At 36.1% G+C, this 24,956-nt stretch overlaps 4 protein-coding genes, 1 long non-coding RNA gene and 1 pseudogene across 8 annotated transcripts; 4 read left to right on the forward strand and 2 right to left on the reverse strand.

The window, feature by feature from the left end:
• Nucleotides 1-1,554: 1,554 nt before the first annotated feature.
• Nucleotides 1,555-1,949, reverse strand: LOC104743526 (uncharacterized). Its single transcript, XR_015580051.1, has 3 exons — nucleotides 1,824-1,949; nucleotides 1,710-1,738; nucleotides 1,555-1,623 (listed from the first exon to the last, which is right to left on the reverse strand). It is a non-coding gene; the product is annotated as an uncharacterized LOC104743526 (long non-coding RNA).
• Nucleotides 1,950-3,114: 1,165 nt separating this feature from the next.
• On the forward strand, nucleotides 3,115-4,395 carry LOC104743527 (F-box/kelch-repeat protein At1g24800 pseudogene; annotated as a pseudogene). Its single transcript, XR_015580049.1, has one exon. The product of XR_015580049.1 is annotated as an F-box/kelch-repeat protein At1g24800 pseudogene (transcript).
• A 1,984-nt stretch (nucleotides 4,396-6,379) lies between these two features.
• LOC104741236 (ASC1-like protein) lies at nucleotides 6,380-8,182 on the forward strand. Its single transcript, XM_010462035.3, has 6 exons — nucleotides 6,380-6,634; nucleotides 6,745-6,965; nucleotides 7,077-7,232; nucleotides 7,335-7,520; nucleotides 7,628-7,833; nucleotides 7,953-8,182. The coding sequence occupies exons 1-6, from the start codon at nucleotides 6,503-6,505 to the stop codon at nucleotides 7,985-7,987; spliced, it is 936 nt and encodes a 311-aa protein (XP_010460337.1). The 5' UTR covers nucleotides 6,380-6,502; the 3' UTR covers nucleotides 7,988-8,182.
• A 1,887-nt stretch (nucleotides 8,183-10,069) lies between these two features.
• Nucleotides 10,070-14,118, forward strand: LOC104741237 (inorganic pyrophosphatase TTM2). 2 transcript variants are annotated; one of them, XM_010462037.2, is made up of 12 exons: nucleotides 10,070-10,331; nucleotides 10,719-11,067; nucleotides 11,182-11,296; nucleotides 11,500-11,695; nucleotides 11,785-11,898; nucleotides 12,010-12,183; nucleotides 12,324-12,518; nucleotides 12,691-12,813; nucleotides 12,893-13,020; nucleotides 13,104-13,218; nucleotides 13,318-13,590; nucleotides 13,681-14,118. In XM_010462037.2, exons 2-12 carry the CDS (start codon nucleotides 10,731-10,733, stop codon nucleotides 13,927-13,929), a joined length of 2,019 nt encoding a protein of 672 aa, XP_010460339.1. In that variant the 5' UTR covers nucleotides 10,070-10,331; nucleotides 10,719-10,730; the 3' UTR covers nucleotides 13,930-14,118. The 2 variants fall into 2 exon arrangements, with proteins under 2 accessions (XP_010460339.1, XP_087340628.1); XM_087484502.1 differs by having other exon boundaries at nucleotides 10,128-10,425.
• A 321-nt stretch (nucleotides 14,119-14,439) lies between these two features.
• Nucleotides 14,440-16,653, reverse strand: LOC104741238 (uncharacterized). Of its 2 annotated transcripts, XM_087484504.1 has the most exons (9): nucleotides 16,250-16,653; nucleotides 15,856-15,936; nucleotides 15,700-15,759; nucleotides 15,528-15,571; nucleotides 15,295-15,337; nucleotides 15,131-15,202; nucleotides 14,937-15,038; nucleotides 14,808-14,848; nucleotides 14,440-14,718 (listed from the first exon to the last, which is right to left on the reverse strand). In XM_087484504.1, the coding sequence occupies exons 1-9, from the start codon at nucleotides 16,586-16,588 to the stop codon at nucleotides 14,658-14,660; spliced, it is 843 nt and encodes a 280-aa protein (XP_087340630.1). In that variant the 5' UTR covers nucleotides 16,589-16,653; the 3' UTR covers nucleotides 14,440-14,657. The 2 variants fall into 2 exon arrangements, with proteins under 2 accessions (XP_087340630.1, XP_010460340.2); XM_010462038.3 differs by having other exon boundaries at nucleotides 14,440-14,848; nucleotides 16,250-16,652.
• On the forward strand, nucleotides 16,598-24,526 carry LOC104741239 (uncharacterized). The gene is made up of 33 exons (XM_087484503.1): nucleotides 16,598-17,123; nucleotides 17,297-17,358; nucleotides 17,485-17,577; nucleotides 17,675-17,846; nucleotides 17,975-18,090; nucleotides 18,234-18,320; nucleotides 18,422-18,538; nucleotides 18,638-18,701; nucleotides 18,788-18,930; nucleotides 19,078-19,125; nucleotides 19,217-19,285; nucleotides 20,004-20,079; nucleotides 20,217-20,347; nucleotides 20,437-20,496; nucleotides 20,575-20,644; nucleotides 20,731-20,795; nucleotides 20,877-20,938; nucleotides 21,010-21,133; nucleotides 21,220-21,277; nucleotides 21,373-21,485; nucleotides 21,642-21,719; nucleotides 21,806-21,868; nucleotides 21,968-22,063; nucleotides 22,146-22,255; nucleotides 22,622-22,811; nucleotides 22,945-23,059; nucleotides 23,177-23,289; nucleotides 23,377-23,454; nucleotides 23,622-23,687; nucleotides 23,778-23,903; nucleotides 23,978-24,031; nucleotides 24,127-24,207; nucleotides 24,292-24,526. Exons 1-33 carry the CDS (start codon nucleotides 17,006-17,008, stop codon nucleotides 24,340-24,342), a joined length of 3,069 nt encoding a protein of 1,022 aa, XP_087340629.1. The 5' UTR covers nucleotides 16,598-17,005; the 3' UTR covers nucleotides 24,343-24,526.
• The last annotated feature ends 430 nt before the right edge of the window (nucleotides 24,527-24,956 follow it).

A 24,956-nucleotide genomic window follows, 5' to 3' on the forward strand; every position in this document is an offset into this window, starting at 1 on the left:
TAATTCTAATTTACAAATATTTCATAAGTCAGCCGTTTATGTCGATAACTCAGCCATATCAGTCAATTGTTTGAGAAATACTTTAATTTCTTTTATTCGCAATTCGAATTCAAATTTTTTAATTAATTTGAATAATATATTGTGAGAAAATCTAACTTTACGTATTTATTATGTGTGATTTTTCGCGATTCTCCAACAACACTTTTTGTGATATCGAGAGACGTTTTAATTAGATAATTTATTAGGAATCTGACCGAACGAAAGAACCACGAAAGAAAGAAGAATACGTATTAATATCTCATAACTCTGTAATTCATAACTCAGTCGTGTGAAGTATATAACTCATCCGTAACTTAACCGTAAATCAGCCATAACTTTGAAAATAGAAAAACCAATGTTTTACATACCCAAGTACAATTCATCTCGAACTGAGCATAGTCACGAACTATCTTTAAAGAGTGTAAACGTGATGGTATAATAATAATGTGCAACGCTTTACAAAATTTATAGGAAACAAAATTTTTGAATTCTATTTTAAATCTGATTCTGGTCAAGAAACTCTTCGTAAGCAGACGATCCACTGGAAGAGTCACTATCGTAAGGGTCATCATCTTCCTTAGAGCATATGATGATAGAAGCATGTTCATAATGTAATTACGGAAAACAAAGAAAGAATACATAATCACATGCATTCAAATCTCAGAGCATATGATGATAGAAGCATGTTCATAATGTCAATCCTAAAGTGAAACTATACTCGAAGCAGAGGTTTAAGAAACGAAAGCATTAGCAACCTCCAACATAAAAAGAAGAATAAGGAAACAACTAACATCCACTTTCACGGTTTCAACACTCACATTGACAGCAAAGACTAACTGAGAATATGAAACGACAAGTTCAGCAAAGACTAACTGAGAATTTGAAACGACACGAAGCTCACAAAAGAGAAGAACACAACTAGTTTAAATAAAATCAATCCAATCACACAGCTCATATTGCTTCTCCAAAAACCCAATTGATAAAGAATAAAAGCACTTCCTATATCACCAATTGACAATAAAAATCAAAACTTTAAGCAACAAGCATCAAAAGTGTCTCACTTTAAAACCCTTCTCAATCAAATTTGTGAATAAAAGGCATTAGGGTTGAATAGTTTACAAGTTCAGACCAAGAATCGTATGGTATTAGAGAGTAAATGAGAAATACCTGATCAATAATAGGCATTAATCCAATGGCTCTGGCACGCAAGAAACAACCGGGAAGGACAGGTTCCTACACAAAGATAATAAATTTGTTAATAGATATATAAAATGTTTGGTGCATACTATAAGAAAACAAGAAAATAAATTATACATGCATGATGACTAATACATCAATTGGGTCATTGTCTTCACACAATGTGCGAGGAACAAAACCGTAGTTGTGAGGGTACACAACTGATGAGTACATAATACGATCAACCTGAATGAGAGATAATGCAAATATATTATTGACTTTGCGGTAAGAAAACCGTTATGATATATGACAATAACGATTGATCTTGATATATAACCAAACCTTGATGAGTCCTGTCTTTTTGTCAAGTTCATATTTGACCTTGCTTCCTTTTGTGATCTCCACAACCTAATCATCATCATCATCATCCAAAGACAAAATGATTCAAGAATCCATCACATAACAAGATTCTCAAAACAGTAAAAGAAACTTACCACGTTGAAAATCTGTGGAGCTCCAGGTCCTACATATAAATTATTAATTAGTCCCAAAATACAAAACACAAAAAGCATGCAAAAAAAAACTGAATTAGATATGATTTTGTTTACCAATCTCAAGATCATGCCATGGATGTGCAGCTACAGAACGTCTTGACAAGGATGAGAGAATCCTCTCGTTAAGACGAGGAGCAGGTCGCTGCAGCTTCTGGTCTTCGTTCCCTTCTTCACTCATCTGTTTTCAAAACGTTACGAATCAAAAACTCAAAATTGGGGCAGAGAGAGAAAGAGAGAGTATCAATCGAATCAAAAATACCAAATTTATTGCAGAATCAGACCCCACAAGAGAAAAACAATCTTTTTAGAGCAGATTTAAGATCGATAATACCAAAATTAAGATATACGTTTCTATCGATATAACGTATCGATAACTAAAAGATCTACGCCAAATCTGTTCAACTTTTTTTTTTCTCTTTCTAAAGTCGATTGAGATAATACCCAGTAGATTAAACATCAAAAAGCATCCAACTTTGACGATTTTTAGGAGAAAAAACGTACCTTTGGATCGAAACAGCCGATATTTTTTGGTATCGCAAGGGATGAAGAAACTCTTGGGAGAGGAAAGAAAGGAGTGATGAGCGTTGGTCTATTGTAATATTTTGTAACTAAGCGTTTTAAGTAAGGTGTATTTATTTGTGAATAAAAGGCATTAGGGTTGAATAGTTTACAAGTTCAGACCAAGAATCGTATAGTATTAGATAGTAAACGAGAAATACCCAGTTACATAAAACTTGAAAAAATTGAAAGGGAATATGAAACGACTCTAAGAAGCGAGAGAGAGAGAACAAAGTCTTAACCTTTACCAACGGGAAACAATAATTAGATCTCTGTGTGTGGGATTCAAACGAAGAGGCTTTTCTTTTTATTTGTCTGCTCAAGAACAATGATAATAAAATCAACGAGAGAGAGGTGTTTTTTTTTTGGGCTATGAACAGTGGAAACTGTTTGTTTTCCTCTTTGATATAAACAAGAAAAAGCAATTGTCGATTCTGAAAAAAAAACTGTTTAGTGATGTGGAAAATCGAAAATGGTGTGTATTTTAATTTGCTGATGTGTATTTTTTTTTTTTTTTACTCAAAATCGAAAAAGTAAACCAAGGGGTAAATTGTAATTACACCAATGACACTAAACATTTGAATAATATTTAGAAGATTTATAGATATGAGTAATAAACCAATTTTTGGATAACATTTGAGTAATTTTTCTAAAATAAAAAGGAAAAGGAAAAGAGTATTCCTTTTTGAATACGGAACCGAATGATATATATATCACACTAAAGACAAAACCCTAATTATCAATACATAGATTCTATTACAGCGTTCACTGAAATAAACCTAGGAGGATGACGAGGATGTGCGATCTTCCACCAGAATTAGTAGGGATGATATTTACCAAGATTCCCATAACATCAGTGAGAGCAATACGATCTACTTGCAAGTTGTGGAAAGGTTTAACTAATGATTGGGTTTTGGGTAAAGGATCGGCTAAGGAGCAGTTTTTAGGGTTTGTGACCATGGATTCTAAAGTTTGTTCATTAAGATTTCATATCTGCCGCAAAAACAACGGTAAGGATGATGAAGACTTGCTTGATCTGTCTATAAAACAGGTAGATCTACTTAATCAAGTCGACATATATAAAATGTATCATTGTGACGGCTTATTGTTATGCGTAGACAAGTCGAGGTCGAGGCTCATTGTGTGGAACCCTTATTTGGGTCAAACAAGGTGGATCACATCCATAACAAATTTCCACAAGCGGGACAAGTATGTTCTAGGATACGACATCAACCATAACCATAAAATATTGAGGATTGTGGATAATTACAAATATTATGGAACGAAGCATTATTTGAGGTACGAAATCTACGACTTTCGCTCTAGTTTATGGAGGGTTCTAGACGTTACTCCCGACAGGAAAATATTGAATCTTGAACGCTGCGTGTCTTTGAAGGGAAATTTCTACTTGGTTGCTCATGAGATCATACTCAGATTTTCTTGGAGACCAAGATATAGAAGACCTAACTTGTCTAGTCAAATGCCTGATGAAGATACATGGATACAAAATCGCGGAGATTTCTTACTTTGTTTTGATTTTACAAAAGAAATATTTGGACCGCCTCTGCCTCTTCCGTTTAACTCTAACACCAATGACAGTGTGGACCTCTCATGTGTTAAAGAAGAGCAGCTCATGGTGCTATATCTGAATTTTTCTAACATATTATTACAAATTTGGATCACGACTACGACCGAGCCCAACACTCTTTCTTGGAGCAAGTTTTCGAGAGTGGAAATGACACCATTTGCACTCAAAGCTCTTCGGTTTGGACTTCCAGCTGCGAGCTTCTTCTTTGACGAGCAAGAGAAATTCGTTGCGGTTTTCTATGTTGACAGGTTTCTACAAACCAAGACCGCTCCGTACTACAAAGCTTTTATCATAGGAAAAGATGGATATTTTAAATCTGTGACTTTCGGAGACTCTTCCAAACTCGGGATACCTTGTCGCATATCCGGGCGTATTTCGGATTTATATTGTCCCCCTCCCCCTCTTGTGTGCTCATCTTCTTATCTTCCGAGTTTGGTGCAACTCAACCAACCTCGTCAAAGGAAAGAAAGAGATGATTAAGTTTGATTCTATTTAATTACCGGCTATTAAGTAAAAGATTTTCGGCTTTTTCGTGTTTCTTATTTATCCTTTCGTAGTTTCTTTTTAAGGCTTAAAAAAGGTGGTGTCACAAAAATATTTCATTGGCAATCCTCTAAAAATGGGTTCTCCAAAAATATTTTAAATATAATAATACTATTTAATTTAAATTTTGTTTATTTTAAAATAATCAATCAATCAGTTTATGATATGTAACGAGAGAGGTCTCATGGTGTCTCGGAAAGTCTGGGCAAAGACATTATTGTGTCTCTCTCTCCTCAACTTTTTATTATTTTATATTTTTTTATTGTTTTGACACTCAAAAAGATGTTTTAAATGATTATTTATATTCTATTTCAAAATATAAGATGTTTTAGTTAAAAACAGTATTAAAACACATAATAAAAAATGTTTACTTTTTAAAAGTTTAACCAATCATAAACAAAATTACATATAATAAATTAAAAAAATTAAAATTAATCTAAAAATTATCTAAAAATTGAAAACATCTTCTATTATGAAACACAACAAAATCCTTAAAACATCCTATGGAACACAGAAAGTATTATATTTATTTCTTTACTTTGACATTTCACATTAAAATATTTAGTTTTCAAATAGGGCTGACTAAGGCTGGGCACGGGACGGGTATCCTTGAATTTTCTCATACCTTTTATCCGACCCGACCCTAACGGGTAATAGAAAAAAATTACTCATACTCGACCCTTAAATAATGGGTACCCGGAAAAAAATAGTTGACCATTTAAATACCCGACTCTTTACCCTTACCCGGATAAATATCCGATAAAAAAAATTGTCAATAATCGCAATAAAAATTTCATATTCCAAAATCCGAAAAAGAAAAAATCATAAATGTATGCAACATATAAGTCCAAAAATTAAAAAATTATAAACTTAAAAAATAAAAATAAAATATTAATTCAATTGGGCGTCGTATATATCATTTCAGTTGGACTAAGTTGAACTTACGCTTTAACTTTAACTCTATAATATATTTATAAATTAATAATAAATAATAATAATAATAATAATAATAATACAAAATATTAAAGGGTATTTACAGGTAGGGTAACAAAACGGGTAAAGAGACGAGTAACATGACGGGTATTGAAAAGTAAACTAATACCCTATATTCGTCCCTTACTCACGGGTAATATAATTATAATACCTTTAACTCGACCTTAAAGATGCGGATACTGTTTTTTTCGGGGTAGGTAACGAGACGAGTAACAGGTCGAATACGGATAACGGATATTAGTGCCCACGCCTAGGGCTGACCCAACCGAAAACTGTTGCCTAAAGCAAAATTTCTTTTTGGCCCATCATAAAATACAACAATTTTTCTTTAATAACCAAAATATGCATTATATAAGTCATGAATGGTTGTTGGTTTTTAAATGAGTTTTAGATTTTGGTTTTTAGTTTTTGGACTTTGGTTTTTTTCTTTTCTTCTTCTTATGTAAAAGTAAATACTTGATGGGAAATGAAACTATTAACTTTCTCGTGTCAATTATCTTACGATATTGGAAAATATGCCCTATATCGTCAGCCAAAACCATTAATGTCACTAACAAAGATCCACTTTTATTATATGTTGCTAACTAAATCAAATCTAAAACATGGAACCATCGCAGAAGACTGTTTCTAGAATGTTAAGGTTGAGATTAGTAAGAATTACAAATTACTAATGAGTTGCTGCGTTAGACTAAATTAGACAACTCCTGATCCTGTATATTGTTTAGAGCTTAATTAGACTGGCCCTCCATATGTGACGTTATAAAGTAAACTTGGTGGGTGTCGGGTAAACCAATGTTGGTTTCTTTGGTATGTGATGGTTTGATCAGGGTTTAATTTTGCCCGGTTTACTCTTCTTTGTGCTGTCTGACATGGAGAATCACTACGTAATAGCATTCTTTATTTTCTCTAACAAAAGTAAAGCCAAGTAGAGAGATACTCTCTTTTAATTTTCTACCCAGTTTAGAGGGTTGACTCCGATGAACAAGAAGTGATAAACAGAATAATGCTACATACGGAAAACATGTAGTTTCTTCTGAAGGATCTTGACTAGATGGATCTGAAACTCTTGAATCGGGATTGGGATCAAGAATCTTACCCAGCTTCTTCTGATTACTGGCTCCTCATCTTCTTTGCTCCCTTCTTCCTTTTTCTTCGCTTAATCCTCGACAGATTCATATTCGAGGTAACAGTTTAGTTTTTGTTTGTTTTCTACCTCTTAGTATTCATTATGACTTGGGAAGCAAGTAATCTCTTATGAGAAACCTATCTGAGAGGTACACAATTTCATCATAGAGAGTCGCTAGACGGCTGGTATGTCCTAGAGAAGAATGCGCTGATTCAAGCGAGAGAAGAAATAAGATAGCCAAATTCAAAGAATCGGCTTGGAAATGGCTGTGCTCTCTCTCTGTTGAAGCTTTTGCTCTCCACGTCACTTATAAAGAGCCATGGCTTAAAGATACAAGATGCTTCTGGTTAGGGCCAGGAGACCAGATATGGCCTGACCAAAAGATAAAGTTAGAAAACCTTAACTTAATTAATGTGTTACGTGAGAGCCAAGAACTGTTAAGTTTGCCGCAAGCCCTAGTTTCTTCTTTCTTCTGAGTTTATTACCGGGTTTTTCGCAGGTTGAAAATGAAGGGAATGTATATGTTTGTTGGCGGGTTAAATGTATATGCCATTTTTGCTTTGTTCTTTTGGGAAACAAGACGATCTGATTTCAAAGTAATGTTAGTTCATCACATTGTAACCTCATCCCTCATCATCTTGTCTTACGTTTTCAGGTACGTACGTACACTCCTATAGTAATTAGATGATATCAACGATTTCTGAGTCCACCAAACTCTTAACTTTGATTTCCTCCTTTTATCCCTTTTCTTTACTAGATTTGCTCGTATAGGTTCTGTAATATTGGCTCTCCACGAAATCAGCGACGTGTTTCTAGAGATAGGCAAGATGTGCAAATACAGCGGCGCAGAAGCCATGACTAGCGTCTCGTTTGTCATATTTTTCTTGTCGTGGACCGTTCTGCGACTCATCTATTACCCTTTCTGGATCCTATGGAGCACTAGGTTAACCTAGTTAACCCCTAAGCTTTCTACATGTATCTATTGCAATGTAACTTGATCTAACTGTTGTTTATGGTTGATTTCTACGTATAATGGATCTATGTATGCAGCTACGAATCAATAAAAGTGAAAATGGAGTACTGGGACAAGAAGCATTTGATGGAAACTGGACCACCCCTTATGGTCTTCTACTATGTCTTCAACACACTTCTTTATTGCTTACAGATTCTTCACATCTACTGGTGGATCTTGATATGTCGTGTGCTCATCAGCCAAATTCGTGCCAAAGGCAATATCGCTAAAGACATTCGTTCCGGTAAGAGTTATATATGCATACATATGTAACCCAACAACTTAATTATGATTATATTCTTTGTAACTACATAACACGGAACCATTTGTCTTAGCCAATCTGTCTTCAATTATTCTTTGTAGATTCTGAAGGTGAAGATGATGAACACCAAGATTGATTGTAGACGTCCAATCAAATTTTAGCCTTTGCTTAAAAACTCATTAGATATATTGCTTATCCTTTGGGATTAAGCAATTCTGAAGATTGATTGTAAACTCATGAGATTGCTGATCCTTTTGCTTAAACCCAACCTATTGGGGTTACAATGTTGTTGAGGTCCTATTTTAATTCTTAAATATGATTCCTAAACAAAGAGATATGAGAATTAATGTGAACCTAGCAAAAAGAAAGAAAAGATAGAGAATGATACAGATCCATATAACTCATAAAGAAGGGGGAAAAATAACAATCAAACTCCAAACATCGTTAATCCACATTTTTGTTTGTTTCATGGACGTGTTAACCCTGATTTTAATACACAAATTTAAGTCAACTTAGATTATGTGAGATGAAAAATAACAAAGATTTATAACAGTTTGGAACTAATGTACATACTGTATGTAATAATGGATCCACTAAGAGAGCTCTAAATTAGACTTGTGGTGTGACAGAGTTGAGTTGATAGACGTAACAAACCCCATAAAATCTTCAGAACATATTTGTAAACAACGTCCGTGTTATACACAAGCATACTTTTTATACACAACCAAAAAAAAAGAAAAAAAAAAAAACTCTAAAGATTTGTAACATAGCAGATTCTATGAGTTATTTTTAATGATATTATTTTTTTACGTAGTACCTTTTCTTATGAATCTAAGAATATATATTTATAGATTCATCAAGATAATCTTGAGAAATCCTTTAACAAAAAAAAAAGAAGGATAAAGATGAGATTATGAAGCAATATTTTGAGTCTAACTTAATTATGAACGTACCTACACTATAGCTAATTAATAAAAATTAGAAATGTAGACTAACGGCCCCATGAACGGCTCCTCTTCTTTTTCTTGTTTTGATATATCATAAATTCTATATCATCATAATCATTAAGCTTTCTTAAATTAGGGAAATGCCGAAAGGCGAAAAGTGTAGTGGCGTATTAATTATTTATGTCTGTTTCTTTTCTAATCATATGATTCACTTTATTTTATTTTTGCAAGTTTTGTTTTACTTTGACCTACGTTTCACCTTTTTCTATTACTATTTTCAGAGTCCACAAGAAACAGATTGCACATTTATGAGAGATTAAATGAACAAAACCGATGTTTTCTACTCATTAATTAAATCATTAGAGCAAGTGGGGGGGGGGGAGCCGTATGAAAAATTAAAAAGTGAACCTAGAGCTACTCGACTCGTGAAAGAAAGATTAAAAACCTTTTGGGGTCGTGAATGTGAATGTGATCGTGAAGAGAGAGAGAGAGGCGAGCATGTGAGTGTTGTTAAGAAGAGTGTACGAAACTAGCTTAGCAGCAAGTCAGAGAGAGAGAAGCAAATTGCACACAAACAAACATACATGTGGATCCTCGTCGTCACATTGTCATCAAATTCACTACTTACTACTCCTTTTACTTCTTGACTTTTTCCTCCTATTTTTTTTTGTTCCAGTTAAACTTTTATTTCTTGATTCTCACACATTGTATACAAAAAAAAAGTGGTCTAGCATTAGATTTGATTAGTATTATGATTATCTACAGGTAGATACAAAATATTATACGAATATGTAAAAGTAAAACAACACATTTGATTTTCACAAAAAAGAGCAATATAATTAAAAAAAAAAATAGATATATTCCTGTAGTGAAATTCAAGTGTGTTTCTTTTATGTAATTGACAATTTGACACCACATTGTTGTACAAATTCGTTATTTTCCGAACTCTGGTTCAACGGATTGATTATTATCGAAGATTAAAAAAAAAAAAATTTCAATTATCTATTCGTGATAATGGTGTAATACTAGTGTTTTATATTCTTAACCTTTTAAAAATATAAAAACACGGTAAAATTTAGAAATATATTGTTTAAAGTGCAATTAAACGGGAAAATAGATATAGAAAAAGGAAAAAACAACATGAATGATATAATATCAACAAATTTTTAGTTATATATTATTAAATTAAGATAAACACTAGAGAAATGTGAATCAATCTTGTGTTGTTAATAAAAAAAACAAAAATATATATAACGGAAAATAATTAAAAAGGAGAATCAAAAAAGTATTAAAATGTCTCTCTCTCTCTCTCTCTCTCTCTCTCTCTCTCACATTCATTCTCCCTATAATAAATTTTTTGGCTCTGAGAGATCTTTTTCTCGCAGATTCTTCTCTTTCAGAAATCTGAAAATAATCTCATCTGATTCTTCTGTGTTAAATTGAATTGAATTGGGGTTTTCTATCTTTAACTCAGCCATAGTGTGAGGAGAAGAGAGCCATCATCTCAACACACACAAACTCCGAGATATCGGCGTAAATTTTCGATTTTTGTTTTCTGGGTTGTCTTTGTGTGATCTCCCACCTCACCTCCACCTGCTTGCTCTATGAATGTTTTTGTTATCGAACAGTAATTTTTGGATTCGTTTCTAGCTTTCGCCTTGTTTTGGTTTATTTATACCCATTTGTATTCGCCGCATCTTTTATGATAGTTTTTGATAATTGTTTCCTCTACTATCACGAAAACGTTTGATTTGAGTGTTCTGCTTTTATCTAGTCTTGTTGACTCGTTCCATCAAGTGTACTGTTCCCTTTTAAAACGTTCCGTACCAATTCAGTCTTATGAATGTGTATGTGTGTTTTAGTGGCTTGGTTTCTAAATGCAAGTTTGTTTTTTTTTTTTTTTTTTATTAATTCTTGCAGGGTGTTCGTAAAATGGGTCAAGATAGCAATGGTATCGATATTCATCAGAAGAGACATGGTCTGTTGAAAGATCAAGTCCAGTTGGTTAAGAGAAGAGACTCTGTTCGTTATGAGATAGTTCCCATTCAAGATCGGTTGTCGTTTGAGAAGGGCTTCTTTGCGGTTATCCGTGCTTGCCAGTTGCTTTCTCAGAAGAATGATGGGATTATATTGGTTGGTGTTGCTGGACCTTCTGGTGCTGGAAAGACTGTTTTTACTGAGAAGATTCTCAATTTTCTCCCTAGTGTTGCTGTTATTTCAATGGACAACTATAATGACGCCAGTCGTATTGTTGATGGGAACTTTGACGGTAACCATTTTTTTTTTTATCATCTTGATATTTTTGTTTCATGAATGCTTATCAGGTGGAACGAAGTCCCATGATGTATCTCTATTCAGCTATTGCAATTGTTTTGAAACTTAGATCCTCGGTTAACGGACTACGACACATTGCTCAAGAATCTTGAAGATTTAAAGGAAGGGAAGCAGGTTGAGGTTCCCATTTATGATTTTAAGTCCAGCTCTCGTGTTGGATACAGGTAAATGGATGACGTGGTTGTACCACTTTCCATTTCTTGATACCATTTTTTTTACTTTTACCTAAATAGACAACCACTTGGTGTCCGTTGTCACAAAAGTTTGATAGTATTACATTCACATCACCAAGGTTAACCTTTGTGTTTTTGTTTTCGGTTACTCCACTGAAGAGACTGTTTTTAATGCGATGCTTTGATTTTGTTAGGACCCTTGATGTCCCAGCTTCTCGGATTGTGATTATTGAAGGAATCTATGCTTTGAGTGAAAAACTGCGACCTTTATTGGATCTTCGTGTGTCTGTGACTGGTGGAGTTCACTTTGACCTTGTTAAACGGGTTCTCCGTGATATACAACGTGCAGGCCAACAGCCAGAGGAGATTATCCATCAGATATCTGAAACGGTTTGTCCTTATTTTTTTTCCTGTAGCTATTATTGGTGTAGTATGTGGGCTGCTGATTGTTTATAGTAACAACTTCACTGTTTATGCAGGTATACCCAATGTACAAAGCTTTCATAGAGCCAGATCTCCAGACTGCTCAAATTAAGATCATCAATAAGTTCAACCCCTTCACTGGATTTCAGAGCCCGACATACATCTTGAAGGTTTGACGAATGACCTCTCTATCTATTTTATAATTATAATCAATGCTTTGCAATCTTCAACTATTTTCTGCGTTTGGTAAACTGAAGTTCTTTTACTGTTACTTGTTGTAGTCAAGAAAGGATGTATCTGTTGATCAGATCAAGGCAGTACTTTCTGAAGGACATACAGAGACTAAGGAGGAGACCTATGATATATATCTCCTTCCTCCGGGTGAAGATCAAGAGACGTGCCAATCATATTTGAGGATGCGGAATAAAGATGGAAAGTACAGCCTTATGTTTGAGGTTTGTTCAGAGTTTTTTTTTCTATGTTCTCATCAATATGACTTTTCAATATCTGCAAAAGCGGGCAATCCTGTGATTCTGTTAATGGTAAGATGCTTAATATCTGGTGCATAACTGTGGTGCTTGGTTTTGAAATCCAGGAATGGGTTACGGATACTCCTTTTGTCATATCACCAAGGATCACATTTGAAGTCAGTGTTCGCCTACTTGGTGGGCTTATGGCATTGGGATACACAATAGCAACTATACTTAAAAGGAACAGCCATGTATTTGCTACCGATAAGGTGTTTGTGAAAATCGATTGGCTTGAGCAATTGAATCGTCACTACATGCAGGTCTGTCTATCTGAACTCATTAACCACCATTTACTTGTAAATTGAATACATGTAAAAGGAATTGTATATAGTTCAATCATTTAGCCATATGATGACACTCTTGTGTTCCAGTTACTATGAAATTTCGTTATCCAACAATATGACTAGGTAATTCTAAATTTGTAATAATCAGGTGCAAGGTAAAGATAGACAACTTGTACAGAGTACTGCAGAGCAGCTAGGATTGGAAGGATCGTACATTCCACGCACCTATATTGAACAGATCCAACTGGAAAAACTAATAAACGAAGTAATGGTATGATTTTCTGCTTGGGTTTATGAACCTTGTTCTGATCACATGTTATTTGGGGTCCTGATTTAAATTCCCATTATAGGCGCTACCAGATGATTTGAAGAACAAGCTTAGCTTAGATGAGGATTTGGTGTCTAGTTCAAGCCCAAAGGAAGCACTCTTACGAGCGTCTGCAGATAGAGTAGCCATGAGAAATAAGAACCTCAAAAGGTACACTTCTTTTGAGGAGTGTATGAGAAAGCTTTGTTACTTCCAACCCATGTGTCCTTAGTTATGCCATTTATGATACACAGAGGCATGTCACACTCATATTCAACCCAAAGAGATAAGAATATGTCCAGGCTGGCTGGTTATTCTTCAAGCGATAGGAGGTACGAAGAGAGAAATCACGACTCACCAGCGAACGAGGTTCAAATTTGTTCTCTTTCATTCCCTCTTGGCAACTTTACAGTCTCCCTTTTAACCTAAAGGCGCACTTCTGGTTTTCAACTATTTCTACTTTTCTAGGGGTTTATGACTCAGCTTTCAGAACAAATATCATCTCTCAACGAGAGAATGGATGAGTTCACAAGTCGGATCGAAGAGCTAAATTCAAAGTTGAGCTGCAACAAAAACTCTCCAACTCAGCAGAGCTTGTCAATCCAAACTGAATTCTGCAATGGCTCAGCTCCTACTTCGCATTTCATTTCTGGTCTGGACAATGGCTGCTTGACAAATTCCATAATGCCCCATTCATCATCATCCTCTCAGTTAGCCAAGGATTCACCATTAATGGAAGAGGTAAGTAACCTCACGCACCTCTCGTTTATGAATTTGGATTTGATTGCATTGCTTTGTAACGCTGAGCTGCTCTGTTACTGGTGCAACCAGATATCGACCATATCACGTGGACAGCGGCAAGTGATGCATCAGTTGGATAATTTGTGCAGTCTGATGAGAGAAGGCTCAGCAGAAAGGTCACGTCTAGCAAGAACAGGGAGCAGCAATAGCAGAGGCAGATCAAGCAAAAGCTTTTTCTTGTCCAATGTCGAATCTAAGAGGCTCCCCCTCGCGTTAACCTTGGCTTTTTGCTACATAGGCATTGTAGTGATGAAGAGCTACATTAACAAGCGGCAATAACATCTATAGCCACTATGGGATCTTCTCTTTTTTTGTTCTTTTATTTTGGTATTTTTCTCACTGGAGGCGTTTTGTGAGCTTCCCTGATTTCTCTACGTGGACATTGAGGCCAGTTCTCTTCCTGCTAAACTAGTCGTTTGGAAGACATTCTCAATATAATTTATTCAATAAAGTTTAGTTTTTAGCTTAGCAGTCACTTCTTTGGATTCTCTTTCAAGTATCATCAAAAGACCTGGATGCAGTGTTACTCAGAGAAGGTTATAAGTACCAACTAAAAAGCAACTTTATAGACTGGTAGACGCATGTCACGCATCCAGTATTATTATTATACTCGTTCACAGGAAAAGCAAGAGTTGCTAAAATGAGACGTGTTTTGGCCTGTCCGCATAAAATATTCAACACCGGTTTAGATATACTAAATTGCTAACTAATATAAATATATAATACCAAGATTCAAAACTACCAAAGAAATCCAGTCTTCAAAGTGAAATTTGTAATGACAAAAGAATATAAGACTCATGAAAATTGATTTACCAAAAGAATGATACAATGCAACTACTTGATTTTACATTGGGCTGAATCATGGATGTTGTTTGTTTCATCATAGAAGAATAATGACTGATGAGCTGAGTCCATATGCCCTTTTTAACCATATTACACAGTATATGCATATAGACACCACCACCAACTTTATAAGTAAGTATTACATATGTTCCACCGGAATTGCTCTAACCATGTTTGGATTCTCCTATGGAGCTGCGAAAAAATAGGAGGAGCTGAGCAGAGAATCTGATCCCGATCATATAGCTTTGTCTAACCAAGCTGGTAATCTCAACGAGGATTTCATTCCGAGTCTTGTGAGGAAGATGGAGTATAGCAGATGCAGCAACAGCACAAAGAATCCACTGTTTAGCAACAGCTGTTGAGAATCAAAGAAAAGGGTTCTCAGCTTATTTTATTAATTTCCCCAGATAAACAGAGACAAGCGGGATAAAGAGATTGTGTACCACTGTCCCAAATATCATATAAATGAAGCTCATTGAAGGCATTATGTTCAGGCCCATGGCCGTGAAAGCATAAGAGAGAGCGGCGTGGATGTTAATTGTGATCTGCAACAACAGTGCAGTGGTCGTATTATTTTTCCAAGAGTTTCTTTGGGTGAAAAAGAGTGATAGCTTTTTGAGGGAAAGAGGTAGCTTACCACAGCGAGAATGTTTTCTCTTATTAAAAACGATGATGTCAGAACATAGCCTATGAGACCAAATGCTCGAACCTGCGTGGGAGGAAACACGATAATACAAGTAAACAGGGAGAGATAAGGACATGTCGATTGTACTGTGTAATCACAGGAAGCAGACATTTCACCATTGTGCACAAGAAAATCGAGAGACGCCAGCTTGCCCCCATCCTGAGAACAGAAGAAGATTACAAAAAAAATAAATAAACAACTGAACGAGTGCTAAGCTAAAGTAATATAGTTCCAGAACGTCAGTCATTTTCTTCAAGAGTCAAGACAGGAAATAGTAAGATGTATGTTTTTGATGGGGTGGACAACTAGAAACTGTACAAGATAGAGAGGAGTGTATGAATTCACATACCTCCACAAGGATCCTAGTGCAAACCCAACAAGACCATGAGTAAGCTACAAGATAAATCTCCACAAGTTAAGCAATGATTAAGTTATAAAGGAAATAAGATTAAGGAGCAGGTTGAAGTATCAGAAGAAGAAGATAAAACTCTGCTTAGGAAACTAGCAAAGCGGAGGCTTACAAAGTAAGTTAATGCTTTGACCGGACCTGATAATATGAACAACAGCATTACAGTAGCAACCTGAGAAACAAACAAACAAACAAACAAAGACTTGAAGCACATATCCGCAAAGACTTTAGTAATATTATGAAAGAAGAAGGTTCTTTACAAACAAACCATTGTCTTCCTGCCTCCTGCAATATTCCATCTTATCGAAGATATCACAATTGGCAGCGAGAAGAAACACCCGAAGTAGTTCTGCGCTCAAAGTGTAACTCAGAGTGTTACTTCTATCTAATGTTTACCACACTAATGAGTCTTACACATCTTTGTTTCCAAAGCCTACATTTTTTTTGCGATACCATGCAACAAAAAACTTACCTTTATCATATAGAATCCAAGTCAGAACCTCAACACTATATATCCTAACGAGAATTAGAGAGTCTAGAGAACATATGAACTAGAACCTCTGAGATTTTAAGCTGAACTTTATAGTAAAAGGAGATAGTGAACTAGAACACCTAATGGATTTTAGTAAAATTCGTCAAATTTGAAAATGGAGGGAACAAACCTCAATGGCGAGAGAATTGCTGAGAAAGTAAACGAGGCCTGTGACGGCAGCGAACATGGCACACTCCACTAATCTCAGCGTTTTCTGGTAAACCACTTCATCTCCCTCCTCCACGGCTTCTTCTTTTTTCCCATCCTCTTGAATACCTGAGATCGAAGCACCAGAGACGCTCGAGATTGCGGAACAGCTTCGGTTAGAGATAGAAACTAGAGAGATTCTGGGTCTTTGTTGAGAGAGTGACAGAGAAGAAGACGAAGAAGAAGCAAAGGAGTGCGTAGGGGCAAAACGGTAAAATTGAGAAATGGAGGACTGGTATTGAATCGTTTTGAGGAGATTCATGGAGTCGACGAAGACGAAGCTCTCTTCTCTTCTCTTCTCTTCTCTTCTCCGTCGTCTATCTCTCAACTCTTGAGATAACTGTTCGATTGAAATTATGCAAACCGGAATATACCAATTTAAACCGACGGTATTGATCCGGTTTGGTTAATGTTTCCTTTGGTTCTCTTTTTTTCTTTGGTTGCTTCTTTCTTCTTCAACCTCTCTCTCTTTCTCTCTATAAAGGTTTCGACATCAAACAAAATCTAAGGAAGAGGGGAACACCAAACTCCAGTTCTACTGTTTCTCCGACATCCTCCTACTACAGCAAAGGGACAAGCGGGAATTTGAAAACTCAGAGAAGCAAAATCCAATTTTTCAAACAGCTCAATTTTTTTTCTTCTTTTATACTTCTAATCCCAATCTACTATTGGAACAACAATGGTGGTCGACCAAGATCAGCAATGGCTGCTAGGTTGCTTATCAGCTAGTCTTGACCCTAACCAAAACGTTCGTTCTTTCGCTGAGACCTCGCTCAATCAGGCTTCTCTTCAACCAGGTTCGTTGCTTAAGTCTCGTTTCTTCTCTTTCTAGATTCTCCTCTATTTGAAACGTTTGGGTTTTCTTAAGTGAGCATATAATAACCTCCTCCTCGGTCCTGTTCTCCATGTCATGAGCTCTGATACATGAGCAAAAGAAGAAGCTCACCCATAAGATGTTTGTTTCTTGTAGGGTTTGGCAGTGCATTGTGCAGGGTTGCTGCTAACAAAGACCTCTCTGTGGGATTGCGTCAAATATCCTTTTTTCTTAACATTGATTTGTTTATCCCTTACTATCTCTCTGGAGCTTGTTGATTGATATAATGAAGAAATGCCCCTTTTTCTTTTTTTTGCTTGTCAAGTTCTTTAACCTACTGTTACCTAGCTGCTGTCCTGTTAAAGCAGTTCATTAAAAAACATTGGCGAGAGAATGAGGAGGCTTTTGAATATCCTCTTGTCTCAAGTGAGGAAAAGGTACTCTCACTATCCTCTTTTTTCATTGTTTGTTTGGATTTTTACTGCTGCCTTACTTTGCATATGTTTAGGAGATTCTTTTGCTTATGTTATTTAGGCTCTTATTCGAGGACAACTGTTGGGCTCACTTGATGACTCTCATCGGAAAATATGTACGGCTATTAGTATGGACATATCTTCAATTGCCACATATGATTGGCCAGAAGAGTGGCCTGAGCTAGTGCCTTTTCTCCTGAGGTTGATTAGCGATCCAAATAACATTAATGGAGGTATATATGCGTTCAGTTTTGTTGGCTCTAGAGACAAAATTCATTTTTTAATTACCCAATTTCTCTACTCTTTCGTCAGAATACTTACGAGGTTTCCTGAGGCTGAATTTATTTCCATTTTCTAACAGTTCATGGAGCTTTGAGGTGTTTGGCTCTTCTCTCTGGTGAATTGGATGACAAAGAGGTTCCTACGCTTGTACCTGTGTTGTTTCCTTGCTTGCATGCAGTCGTATCCTCTCCTCAGGTTTGGATCCTTATATTTATACGATAAGACTCATGTTGAATGACGTTTTTGGCATGTCAAGTCTCTTAAGTGAAAATATTAGTGACGGAGGCCTTTATGGAGCTCACTCCTTTGTATTATTAATTTTCGTTTGTATATTGTAGAGCTATGACAAGTATATTCGAGGAAAAGCCCTTTCAATTGTTTATTCATGTATATCTGTTCTTGGAGCAATGAGTGGTGTGTACAAGGTACTTTTTCCTTAGTAATTCTTTCTATACAAAAATCTTGAATGTGATTTGCTTCAGATACTTCCGTTACCAGTTTACATATATAATATGGTTATATTCAGACGGAAACTACTACTTTGGTGATGCCTGTGCTTAAGGTTTGGATGAATCAGTTTTCACTTATATTGGAACATCCTGTGCAACGTGAGGATCCTGATGATTGGACTTTAAGAATGGAGGTTCGTCCCTTCTTGTACTTGTCTTACTTTTGTTCTCATTAAACTCCCGGAATGTTTACAGGCCCCTGTCTTTGCGTTTATTTTGCCTCCTCTCATTAGGTCTTGAAGTGCTTGAATCAGTTTGTACAGAATTTCCCAGTTCTCATCGAAAGTGAATTGCTGGGTATGTTCTCGTGTGTGTCCCATGTATCTTGTTTATTCTTACATCTGCATCTGAAGCATTGTTATTGAAACATACTATTCGTGCAGCTATTATGAGGCCATTGTGGCACACATTTGAGTCATCTCTACAAGTCTATCTTCGATCGTCAATTGAAGGTGCTGAAGATTCATATGATGGAAGATATGATTCAGATGGTGAAGAGAAGAGTCTTGACACTTTTGTCATCCAGGTAACTTACCATTTTTAGTGATCAAGGTTTGTTTTCCTTCAAGGTCTCAATTTCGAAGTTAAACTTTTGGTTAGAGCTGGGGCATTTGGCTCATAGATTGTAGTATTTTGATAAGTTTGAGGCCAAACGAGACTTGTTTCTGTGCAGCTATTTGAGTTTCTGTCAACCATCGTTAGCAGTAGAAGACTGGCAAAGGTTTGGCTGAAACCCTTTCAATTTTTTCCCTCTTCATCGTGATCGTATGTTGCTTTTGAATTGAATTCTTACGGAAATATCTTTATCTCAGACCATTTCCGGTAATGTCAGAGAGTTGGTATATCAAACCATCGGTTTCCTGCAGATTACAGAACAACAGGTAGGGATGAATCATGCATCTTTTGCCTACTCAGACATGATAGTATATATTGGTTATATTTTGGTCTTTAAAACTCGAATCTATCTGGGGAAGCTTTACGAAGCTAGATAGTCTATATATATCTGAATGAGTAGTTGTTGTGTTGTGCAAGAGGCTTTTCTCCTTTGTTTAACAAACTCATCTCTTGTTATTTCAACGAATAAAAGATGACCAGAAGGCTTATCCTTTTTACTATTGGTCTGGAACTTTTTACTCTTTGTATATCGCTTATTTCTTTAGAAATAATATCTGTTTCCAATGCATGGGTTATTTTATAGTTTGACAGTATCTCACTGTACTAATTCACAAACTGTTGCAACCTTTTCATTGCGGACTGTTAGGGCAAGAGAACTTCTGCTGTGCCTATATATTGTTTGCCATGTGGTAATTTCAGGTTATGGTTTATGTACGCAAATTAGCTGCTAAAATCTTACAACAACAAGATTTGTAGAATCCCTAACTAGCTCTGATACAAGATATACTATGATGTTTTTTAGCTAGCTGTGTGACCCCTTTCCATTATATTAGGTCTCACAAAATCATGCAGAATTTTTTGTTGTTATTTGTGCTAGCCTCCTATTTGTTTGCTAGCATAAGTTTAATTATTATATGGTTTATATGCCAACATTGGAGACAAGACATGCTTTTATTCTTTATCTCATACGTAGCTTCTCTCCAGGTACATACTTGGTCCATGGATGTTAATCAGTTTGTAGCCGATGAAGATGAGGGTAGCTACAGTTGTCGCATATCAGGTAAGATGTCTTTCACTCTTCTTAAGTCAAATTCATATGCTTATGCTTAGTCTGAGACAAGATTCAGAGGTCGTATGCATATATCAATATCCAAAATATATGAACGTGTAACTATAAGACTACCTGCTGCACCACAGGAATACTTTTGTTGGAGGAAGTTATCAATACTTTTGGTAGTGAAGGGATCAATGCTGTTGTAGATGCTACCGGAAAACGGTTCCAAGAGTCTCAAGGTGAAAAGGCAGCTGGTTCTCCGGCCTGGTGGAGAGTAAGTGCACTTAATTTCTCTGAAATTTTAACATTGTCATCAATTTTATTTTTAACTTACAACTTACTTTCATATTTTCCTATTGTTAGATAAAAGAAGCTGCTCTCTTTACTTTGGCTTCTCTTGCTGATCAACTTGTTGAAGCTGAGGTTTGTGTTTTCCATGGTAATTTAAAAACGAAAAATTTACTTATGCTGAAAATATGTTGTTCTTAATAATCTTGTCAGGACTTGAGAACTGACCCTGCCAATTTAGCGAAATTTGTTGAGCAAATGATTATGGAAGATACTGGAATTGGTAGGTATCATAAGATCTACTGCTCCAACATTACTTCTCATTTGGTATTCAAATTGTTGTAGATAACTGGAGCCTTTATTTGACAGGGTATCATGAATGTCCGTTCCTTTATTCCCGCATATTTACAGCTGTTGCTAAGTTCTCTTCTGTGGTAATTTTTTATTTTCTTTTCTCCCTAAACAACTTTAATCTGGAGGATATGAATTGAATCTTTTTTTATCACGTTATTCAGATCAACCCTGGAATTCTTGAGCACTTCCTCAATGCTTCTGTTAGAGCAATAAACATGGACGTGTATGTTTTCTACTCTTCTGATGTTAGTATCTTTATCGTCAGAGATTAAAGTTAGATACTATTACAAACAGGCCACCACCTGTAAAAGTAGGCGCATGTCGGGCACTTTTGCAGCTCCTACCCGATATGAACCGTTCAGTTATTCTGCCTCAGATCATGAATTTATTCTCATCTCTCACTGATCTTCTCCATCAGGTAAATTTTCTACTGACGACCTTTCAGCATAGCGCGTGTGTCTATTTTCTTTTTTGACACCAGAGATGTTTTATTCTTTTATTTAGGCTTCAGATGAGACTTTGGTTTTGGTACTTGAAACTCTTCAACAAGCAATTAAAGCTGGTAAATAAACATATCTTTACTACTTGCAGAAAACTTTTGGAATCTAGTTATGCAATAGTTCCCATCTATATCTTATTTTCTTTATCATTTGCTAGGCCATGAAGCATCAGGTTCAATAGAGTCTATTATCTCTCCAGTGATTCTTAATTTGTGGGTGGCACATGTATCGGATCCCTTTATGAGTATCGATGTAATTGACGTCCTGGAGGTAAATAAGAATGATTACGGTTATTGTTCATTTTGTTGTTAGAAATGCAATTTGCGTATTTTGTTTATGATAATCTCTCCTTCTTATATCATTCTGAAATGAACAAGAAAAATTATTGTGTCTGTGGCTAATGTCTTTCCTATGGCTGTCACGCAGGCAATAAAGAATTCACCTGGCTGCCTTCATCCACTGACATCAAGAATTTTACCATTCATTGGACCAATTTTAAATAAGGTATTGTGCGTAATCGTGAATTCAGACTTTTTTTTTCCTCTTCTTCCCTGGTTTCCTTTTAATGATATATCTATCGTGATAATCAGCCACATCAGCAGCCTGAAGGACTAGCGAGTGGATCCTTGGATCTTTTAACTATGCTTCTTAAGGCAAGTTATACTAGCTGGATTTTCATAGTACGATAATTTTTTGTGCTAAATGGACAGTATTTCTCGTGTTTTGCTGACTATTTTTCTAGTCATATATAGGGTGCCCCAAGTGATATAGTGAAAAGTGCGTATGACTTTTGCTTTGATGCTGTCATTCGTATCATACTCCACAGTGAGGATCATAGTGAACTACAGGTGCTAAAATTCTCGGTGACTAATTTGTTTCATCATTATCTATCGACAAAGAGTCACTTATCACTAGCCTTTAATTGGTCAGAACGCGACAGAATGTCTGGCAGCTTTTATATCTAGTGGAAGACAGGAGTTGCTCACTTGGAGTGGTGATCCCGCTTTTACCATGAGAAGTTTGCTTGATGCAACTTCTAGGTATAGCTCTTCACTTAGCTTTTTGTTTGGTTTATTTCACGTCCACCAAAAGCTGAAGGCCTACTATATTGTGTTTTATTTTTGCATTTGTTAATATGTTGCCAACACTTGCGCATGTGAGAAAAATATCAGTTGATTTTTGTGTATACATGGGTAAATCTATTCACCATGAAAAATCTAGTCTGTTCACCTGAAAAGGATCTGTTTCTTAGAGTAGCCTTCTGAATAGTATTGTGTATATCTACATTTTTTGGAGTCATTTGATAAAGTGTTTTGAGAACCTGGTTTGTTTGTTCCTCAATGTTTTCAATTCGGTATTTTTGTAAGTCTACATCTTGCAATATCGATTTCTTAATGTTGGTGCAGGCTTCTTAACCCTGATCTGGAATGTTCTGGATCTCTCTTTGCTGGGAAGTACATTCTGCAGCTTATCTTGCATCTTCCATCAGAGATGGCACCCCATGTCCAGGATCTGGTTGCTGCTCTTGTAAGACGGTTGCAGTCTGCTGAAATGTCCGCTTTGAAAGGCTCATTGCTACTGATTTTTGCCAGATTGGTATTCTTCACCTTAGAGTTTGATAGTCTTAGCATATTAATGGTTCCTCTCTTCTTTGTAAGATGCTGCTAAGGTTCCAAAAGTCCATGGAAACTTTATCTCTGTCCTGCCCCGTAACCATTGATTTTTGCAGGTTCACATGAGTTTTCCGAATGTCAATCTATTTATCAATCTGCTTGTTAGCATACCCGCTGATGGCCATGAAAATTCATTTACCTATGTTATGACAGAATGGACTAAACAACAAGGCAAGCATCTCTATCCATGTTGTTTAGTTGTATGATTCTATATTGTCTACCTTATGCATCACGTAAGGGTTTTTCTGGCTATTTCAACTTATTGTTGATTAAGCATCGATTTTTCAGGGGAGATACAATCCGCATATCAAATCAAAGTCACAACTTCAGCTCTGGCCTTGCTACTGTCCACTAGACATTCTGAATTCGCAAAGGTCAACGTCCCAGGCAGTCCGATTCAGGTCTTATGCTGTACCTATCTGTTTTTTTTTTCTTTAAACTCAATTTACTCTCAGCCTTACGGAAACTTGCGTCAATTTCTCATATAGTCCAATGGTGGCATAACCACTCGCTCAAAATCTAGATCAGCTCCTGATCAATGGACCATTATCCCTCTACCCATGAAGGTATGCTTTTGTTTGATTCCTTAGTCTAAATGTTCTCAATGTACAAGCTGCAAGTCAGAATATTCGTTGGGTTTATAAAGTTCTACCTTGAATTGGTCATATGCTCCTTTCTTTTTTTCATCATTTGGTGTATGCTTTCAGAAATTTTACATTCTTTGTCTCTGCAGATACTGGCTTTACTAGCTGATACATTGATTGAAATTCAAGAGCAAGTTTTGAATAGTGAAGATGAGGTGATTATGCTTCCTTGAGCATCTTTTATTCCTTTCCCGTCTTAAATTGAGTGGAACTTGAGATGCTAATTCTGTTCTTTGGAGTATCAGGATAGCGAATGGGAAGAAGTCCATGAAGGAGACGCTAAAGCTGAGAAAGACTTGCTACGTTCAGCTGGTGCCTCCCAATTCAGCAAACCCACATTTGACCAACTTGAAGCAATGGCTCGTTTCGAGGTCCTTTTTTCTCTTGTGTCTACATGGCTATATTATTGAACCTTATCTCATCAGTGTTAATCTTTGATTGACAGAACCAAGACGATGAGGTTGATGACCACCTACTTGGTACCGACCCCCTTAATGAGGTGACCCCTAGTGTTCTACATATATGTTGTAACTGCTCCTAATTCTCCAACTCGTGATCTGTTTAACCAAGTCTCTTTATCTCTGCAACAAACAGATTAATCTGGCTAGTTACGTGGCTGATTTTTTGTTGAAGTTTTCGAGTGAAGACCGGACTCTGTTTGATAATCTTTGTCAGGTTTGGTTACCATCCTCTACATATAACCTATCCATATCTTCAAACTTAATATGAACCACTTGGCTTGTTTTCAAATATCTGTAGGGCTTAACAAATGAGCAAAGAAACGTGATCCATATGGCATTGAACCGCTAGGCTTGGCGTCATAGTTCACACAATTCATGTCCTATCTGGAGTGTTGTTTTTTTTGGTCAGTTGATTGATTCTTGGGGAGTAAAGAAGTGGTAGCATCCCTCTGTAAAAGTGTCATTTTACACAAAAATATCAAAAAATATCATTGGAATTTTAAAGAAAGTAAATCCTCCACCTTCATGTTCAACTCCACGGTAAACCCTCAGAAATAACGTAGAATTGCGCAGGCACTCACAAGTCGCAAAACACCCATTAGTAATGAAACAAGTACTAAACTCTGATCTCTACATTAAAAAAAATATGCTTAACCTGGTGGTTTCACTATAAATATGCAATCTCTGCATAAACCACAACTTGGAGTTGGTAACTCCTGACGGATGTGCTAATAGATAGAGTCATACAGTATAAAGTCGAAGAGTGTGTGTGTTTGACAATGTTTCATCTATAACACGTTAGTGAAATCATGGGCGAGTGACCGGAATCACTTCAATTTATAATCACATATCCTATGAAAATCAATAAATGGAAAGAGCAACATTATGCGCTCGGGTTAGAAACATTGCAAAACCGGTTCTTGTACAAATAAGTCAGTCTTTTACAAGATTTTTTTTATGTTA

This window comes from Camelina sativa, chromosome 14 (assembly GCF_030686135.1).
Source record: "Camelina sativa cultivar CO46 ecotype springtype chromosome 14, ASM3068613v1".
Taxonomy (NCBI): Eukaryota; Viridiplantae; Streptophyta; class Magnoliopsida; order Brassicales; family Brassicaceae; genus Camelina; species Camelina sativa.